At 36.3% G+C, this 7822-nt stretch overlaps 1 protein-coding gene across 1 annotated transcript; it reads left to right on the top strand.

The window, feature by feature from the left end:
• Window positions 1-1623: 1623 nt before the first annotated feature.
• LOC149227377 (uncharacterized) lies at window positions 1624-2100 on the top strand. The gene has a single exon (XM_089380478.1). The coding sequence runs from the start codon at window positions 1624-1626 to the stop codon at window positions 2098-2100; it is 477 nt and encodes a 158-aa protein (XP_089236604.1).
• The last annotated feature ends 5722 nt before the right edge of the window (window positions 2101-7822 follow it).

The raw sequence follows: 7822 nt of genomic DNA, 5'->3' as shown, positions 1-7822 counted from the left end.
CCATATGTTACAAAAGTTGCCTCTCTCTCTGTGCAGCCGTACATTTCATTCTTTGAATGTCAACAAGGTTGTTTTCAAACGTGTTTCGCAAGATATTGAGAATCCCCGTTTGACACCAAATTTTATCCTTGCATACATGAACAGGCCTGTTTCATTAGAATCACTGCCCCTCCTTGAATCTGCACGCTCATGGTCATATTCTGCCCAACGGAAAAAAAACCAATGGAAACACATATTCCCTCCAATGATTGTACATGTCTTTCCCCACTACAATGTCATTCCTCTCTCTGATGATCCTTCTTATGCCACTTTTTGCTGGAGTGAATTACTATTGTATTTCCCCTTCCGCACACTCCCCAATGATATTGGTTCAACTGATGCAGAAATAATTGCACACTGGGAACAAATAAAGGGTACATATACACCATGGCATGTCCATCGAGAAATTGAAAACCCACAAACCCCACATATTAAAGATCAAACTACCCCCCACATCCCTCTTGATTCCATGCAGATGAATGAATGGAAAATCCTCTCTCAGCTGCACCTAGGTTACAATATTGCAGTTGATGACCTCGACATGATTGGCTACCACGACTTCGATGCCAACCACAATTGGTCGCATACTACTATCCCTCTCCACTTGCAAGAAACTACGATAAATTTCGTTGAATTCAATCGCTCAACTATTCAAAACCAACATCATTCTTTTTCCAACCTTCCCCAAGATTACACATTATCTCCTACCCAAAACATAGCTTTTACCACTATTTTTTCACACTTTAAAACCCCTTCGCCAAAATGCCCAGGCAGAATCATCATACAAGGAACAGCTGGGACAGGAAAATCCCATTTGATTAACTGTCTACACCATGCATTTGTGGAAAACTCACCAACAAACAAAAACCCTTTATTATTACTTGCACCAATTGGCGTTGCAGCTTTCAACATAAATGCCCTCACAATTCACTCTGCCCCTCGTATCCCTATCCAAACAATGCATCCTCCTGAAGGCCAACCACTCCTACAACTGCAAGAGCAACTTAGTTATGTAGAATACATTCTCATTGATGAAATGAGCTTCATTGGTCCAAAAATGCTTCCTCGCATTGACGATCATCTAAGAGAGGCATTCCCTCTTCACCAAAATGTACCATTTGGCAATTGCTCAATTATCCTTGTCGGAGATTTAGGCCAGCTACCACTTGTAAAAGACATTCCTTTATACGCTGGGACATCACGTGGCACTACACTTTGGCGCAGCTTTGACACATTCATAACACTTTCAACTGTTTTTTGTCAACAAGGAGCTAGCCCGTCCCAGGTTGCTTTCCGGCAAATACTCACAAATCTCAGAAATGGAATATCTACACTTGAAGATTGGCAACTCCTAATGTCAAGGACAAATTATTCTCTAACACATGAAGAGCAACACACATTTGAAGAATCCATGCACCTATATGCAACGAACAACTCAGTTGTGTTGCATAATAAGAAAATGCTTAAAAATTGAACATCCCAGTCGCGCTTTGCTCTACAGAACAAAAAAGAGAGAAAACTTCTACTACAGCAGAAGATGAGCATTTGCCTGCAAAAGTGCTCTTATGCAACGAACAAAAATTTATGATCACCGGAAACTTATGGGTGAATGCAGGCCTTGTCAATGGTGCACTTGGGAAAGTCATCTCGATATTTTATTCAATTGACTCAAAGCTCCCAGAATTACCATCCTTCGTGGTTGTCGACTTTCAACAATACAAAGGAACACCATGGGACATTTCACACCCAACATATGTACCCATTTCTCCCATCACAAGGGATACACGCCGTCAGATACCACTTCAAATGGCATGGGCTTTAACAATACACAAGTCACAAGGAATGACATTAGACAAAGCAACAGTAGACATCGGCACCAAAGAACGACAAGGGCTAACGTTCACTGCAATTTCAAGAGTGCGGTCATTGGCATACATTCAAATCAATCCAGCATTTCCATTCTCATGCATTGCACAAATGCACGAGAATCCATATCTTAAGCGTAGACAGCAAGAGGAATCATTGCTTGCATCAAAATCTATGCAGGAGAATACACTCTAGCTAATCATACAACCTGTCTTCTAGATTTACCCACATGGTAAACACCACTTACTACATAACCAAATTTCACCTACATTTGCTTGCTATTACATTTAACCTCATATGATTTTATATTAGTTTAAATTTCGTTAAATTTATTTAAAATCTTCAAACAAAATGTTTTCCACTACGAATGGCAAAGTCTAGCATTCACTGCAATTTAAAAATTTCTTTAGAAATTTATTTATTTTAATTCATTTCTTTAAAAAAAATGCTTTTAGCAAACACATCCATTGTCACTTACAATGTTTTCTTTTTGGATGGCAATAGGTATGGATACAGGCTACCTCCGAATGTTGTATGAGTATTGCCAAGAAATCCAACAACAAGAACTTACATTACAAGATATGCAAACAAGGATACTGCCCCAACAATCATTGCCTCTTTACCATTTGCATCCAACCATTGAATTGTTAAAGAAGATAAGAAAAATACTCAAGAAAACAATTCACATCCATGAAAGGAACACACACAGGAAAACGCAGAATCAATTGCATGAACAACTCGCACAATTTGGCACCACAATAAACATTAATTGGTGTTGTTGATGCCATGCCCCATCATGCATATATGATTAGCTGCTCATTGTCAATTACATTTACATGTCATAGAATGCTTTTATTGTATATATGTTTAGATGTCAAAGAATACTTTCATTGTATATATGTTTAGTTACTACCTACCAAACACGTCTCTATGTATAGAATATGTAAAATTTCAAGAAATACATTGCAAAGCATGTACAAACTTGTATCCACTTTTGTGACAATACTCGTCAACATTGTATATGATTCAAATTTCAGCTGCTCATCATTGTATATATTCACTTGGTAATGTTTTACTTGTACATATATCACATAAGGACGTTTCTGTTACGGTTTCATCAACAAAAAACACTCAATTACGCCTCTCTTTTTAGATAATAATATATTATTAATTTCCTAAAATAGTTACTGCTAAAGTTCCTGTTATTCTGGTTTGTTTCAGCCCATTAATATCCTTGCCCTTCTTTGCTCATTTGAAAAATTTTAGGACCTAAACTGACGCTTTCTAGCATCACTACATTTGTATGCATAGCTAGCTTTTCACTATGACTATGTAGCATGTCTTCCTTTGCCTCTTCCTCCACATCATCCAATACAAAATTTGTGTCCGCGACATACCCTCCTTCCTCCATCTGCTTAGCTAAGTTGTTCAACATTGTACATATTTTCTCAACTATATGCGGTGCCTTGTCTCCCACAATGAATGCATGCCATTATGCAATTCCACGAATTTCTAACATTTCAAACCATAGCCACAACATTGCACCAACTGACAACATTCAACCCCAGGGGATGTTCTGTGCAAACAAGAATAGTTACTTTTGCTTAAAAATGCTCTGTTACTAGTGTTGTATGCACAAAGATGACAGGAACACTAGATTAAATGACAAATAGGAAAAAAAACAAAGGTTAACTGTGAAAGCAAAAGGAGGTTAGCTTGAACAGAAGTTGTATATAGGAATATGAAAAAAACACTATGTTAAAAAACAAGTAGGGAAAAGAACAAAAATTAACTGTGAAAGCAAAAAGGAGGTTAGCTTGAACAGTCAAAATTCCTTCCTCCAAAACCTTCTTTTGTGGGTGCAGTATAGAGTCTGGAAATTTGGTGGTTAATGCCTTAGTGAGGTACGTTGAATTACCTTATTCATCTAATGGAAAAATAAGTTGACTACCCAACCAAGTGGATTCCTTCAATAATGGAATTTTGTAGTTATGCCTGCTCATCATATCAAACACTTCCCTTTTATAGTTCTTTTTGCAAAATCAAGAATACTACCAACTTTCAATTATACATGTTAAAGAATTGATATATTCTTTTGATTTTTCTGAAACGAACATTTAGCCTGGTTTTCCATTTTTTATTCTAGATAATAAAAAATCCTCATTAGAGAAGCAAATGATGTCCCTTGACAGCAGGAACTCATTCAGACTGTGATCCAAGGATATCTGTGTTCGTAAAGCATTCCGGTGGAGGTATGTCATGTTGCAAGATAGAAAAATGTGGTTTATGAAATGCAAAAATATCTAAAGTAAATATCATGATTGCATAGTTGTAAGAGAGGTGCAATACAGAATCTCTAGCCCGGGTGTGGTGGGATGAACTATCAATTATTCTAGCCCAGGTGTGGTGGGGTGGTCTATCATTCTTCCAGCCCTAGTGTGATGGGGTGATTTATAAATTCTTATTATAACGTTGCAATGAATCTAGATTTGTGAATTGCCTGTAGTGAATATGGACACTAGGTTTAAACTCATCAAAGCATAGATCTGATTTGCACCCATCAAAACACAGGTTTGATTATTCACCCCAAGGTTGGGAAGATCAAAGATGCATATCTCAAGTTCATGCAAATGACTAACATATCAAATATTGGGACTTGGGGTATGCAATCTTGAGTTGCAATATTGTTGGAAATATGTTGGCCAACCCCAGATTGTCTAACCTTATTTAATGCCATATCTCTTGCAGAATCCAAACCATGATCCTCAACCAAATATCGATGTTTATGCAAACTAGGTTTGTCACATGAGTATGTCTGAGGACAGTAATGGGGAAAACAAGGATTAAAAATGTTTTTCCTAAATCTGTATGCCTATACTTGTGAAATCCGTGATCTACTAATAGCTAGATAAAATCTGCAAGCAAATTGAGAGATACACCTATATCATTATTCTCCTGGCTTACACTGTTTCGACTTCCTAAACCAAGATTGGATCTACTTAAATTTGATCGACTTCTACTTTTGTTATAATATATATGAATACTTCTATCATAAAACTGAGTGTTTGCAAGAGGTTGCATAGATTTCAGGGAGCCCATCTATTAAAATAACAGTAGAATGGGTATGTAGTAAAGAGATAATTTTGATAATGAAGATCAAGAACTGAGATGGAATCAGGCAACGAAACCTTAGATAGATACATTCATCTTCTCTCTGCATCTAGCAGCAGGGCCAATGTAACATTGAGGTCTTCCTCTCAAAGAGATAAATTCAGCATTCAGTGTTTTCTTATGGAACTCACAAATTTCTATAAATGATGAATTGGGCTGCAAGCAAAGTATTCCTGTCTAGAAACTTGTTTAGAAACGTCAAAATTGGGCTAATCTTCGGACTGACCAAAATGTCAAGTTCAAGTAACCATTATTGTTATAGAAGTTGTAGACTAAGAACAGGAATGACATGGGGAAAAGTAAGAATATGAAAAGAAACAAGAAGACCCCTCATGTCTACCTATGCAAGGTCTCAAACACCATGCCCATCTTTGTAAGTATTTCTTTGACTTTAAATTCGTATTGTAGCTAAGGAAGTTTAATCTATGCTTGTGCTTTCAATAGTCCTAGAAAATAAAGGGAGAAGTAGGCTTCCACCTTTAAAATAATTATTTTTAAAGAAACAATTCCCTCTTGTTGTGCATCTATGAACTTTGCTAAAAATGGATAAGGACTAACAAAAAAATATTACAATGTACACATTTTACTATGCCTTTTCATTTCTTTATTTATAAAATTCTGCTGCCATTTATACTTGTGGGAATTCTATTTAAAGTATTTCACAATGATGGGAAACAATTAATCTCACGTTTACAATCCTTCTTATGATCAGTACCCAATTAGATTCTGTAAAAAATACAACTACCTACACTTTAAGCAGTGGTTCTGATCTCAAATGACCAAATAACTGCTTTGTAGATGTCCAAAATTGAATAGTGATTACTAATAACTGAGTTATTAAATTGTAACAGTCAATCTTTTAAATTTTAGGATTCTTTATGTGAATATTGTAATGCAAAACCAATTCTTTTTGGTCTTAACTGGTTTAGGATTAGTGGCTCCCAATTATGGTAACCGATGTAGCAACAGATCCAATTTGTAGCACTGTTGGGGGAGTGGCAGAGCTAATGTATGGGCATCCCTTTGACACAATTGAGATGAAGCTCCAGAGTCAGCCATTGCCTCTTCCTGGCCAGCATCCTCACTATGTCGGTGCAATGGATGTTGTCAAGACATTTGCTTATTAATACTTAATTCTGATTTTGATATTCAAGATCGTTTATTGATCACAGTCACATTTTGAGACGCTGAAATCTCTTAAAGCACAAATACATCTTTGAGCATTTTCCTTGGCAGCTGAACGAACTACTTGTAGGCTACAATGTCAGTCATATATATGCATATGCTTTAGTCAGATAACCCAGTGAGCTTGCTTGCATACTCATATATATTTTGTTTAAGCTGAAGTCACCATAAGCAAGTTGATGCATCAACTTGTGGCATCTTATTAGCTAATGAACTATTTATGTCAAGGCTACAAGGGTGCTATAAAATCACCCTTATCTGTTTTTGTATAAGTGTCTCTGCCATCCTTTTTTTTATTGAACCTTGTGCAAGGTATGAGCTGGTGTCAGTGACTAAACTGGTTTGTGGTTGCAAAAATTCTATATTATTCATTATAAAAATATAAGTATTAGGCTATTTTTGTGTATATTAGTCTGGAAATGAGGGGTTACCTTTACTCAATGAAGCTTCAGATGTTTCACTTCTAGCTTCCTCCTTAAGAGGCATGCATTTATGGATGGATATACATGAGTAATTTGCTAACATGAAATGCTGGACACTAAGCTTAAACAGATTTGAGATTCTTTCTAGGAATTTTCCGGCACCAACATTTCTTTACTTCATCATTTTTTTTTCTTAATTTGTTGTTCTCGCAGTAGTTGGTTGCAGTGGCTAATTTGTTCCTCTTATCAATTTTCTTGTTTTCCAATTAAACAAATGTTTTATCCAATTGGCCAGTAGTGTACGTCACTCACACCTGGTCATTCAAGTGTTTTTTCCATGCAAACTGAAAAACTATTCAATTTATTCGAGAAGGAATAGAATAGCTTTTAAATAGCCTGAGCACAACCATTCAATAGCTTTTGAAAAATATGGTAATGTTACTGGGAAATATAATTTGTGTACCAACACTTTGAAAAGCAATCTAGGATGGAATTGCAAAAATGTCCGTTGTAGCTACATACATATTACAAATATTACCCTCAGACCATTTTTCCAATTTTTATACCATTTTTCCAATTTAAAAAATCTATCGGCCTCTCCTTGCACCTTTTGGGGCAATTGCTAGTTAAAATTAGGTTGGCCTTAGTCAACGTTTATAACATGTGTTTATGTACGTTTATTATAATAATACATTTGATAGCATTTGTGACATGGGCCTATAATTTAAGGATACTTAAAATAAGCAAGAATATCTACAAAGTAGCCCTTGTTCAAATACAATAGTTAGTTCATACATTTCAAAATTCAATAATTGAGCTAAGCTGCAGGGAAACGCTAGCTATGTGGCCTTGTTTATGAACATAATGGAAATTAGGAGAAAAAGGAGGTGAAAGCTCACAGGTTTCATGTGAGGAGAAAATTGAAGGAAAATAATGGAAAATGAAGAAAATAGAGGCCTCATTCATAAAAAGGCTTTTGAGGATCAGTGGACAAGAATTGGTTAGTTCAGCGTTGGAGCTCTCTTCTATTCTCTCTCTCTCATACTCTTGGATACTTAGAGTTTTCTTGGAGCACTCTTGGAGGGTGTGGCATACTTGGATTCTTGGAGAAAGAAGGCAAAGGAAGAGCAGGAAAGCGC

This window comes from Pinus tabuliformis, chromosome J (assembly GCF_031772625.1).
Source record: "Pinus tabuliformis cultivar Carrire ecotype Pingquan chromosome J, CPIR1, whole genome shotgun sequence".
NCBI classification, from domain to species: domain Eukaryota; kingdom Viridiplantae; phylum Streptophyta; class Pinopsida; order Pinales; family Pinaceae; genus Pinus; species Pinus tabuliformis.
The sequence above is the reverse complement of the archived record's forward strand: the minus strand, read 5'-3'. Positions and strand labels throughout refer to the sequence as shown.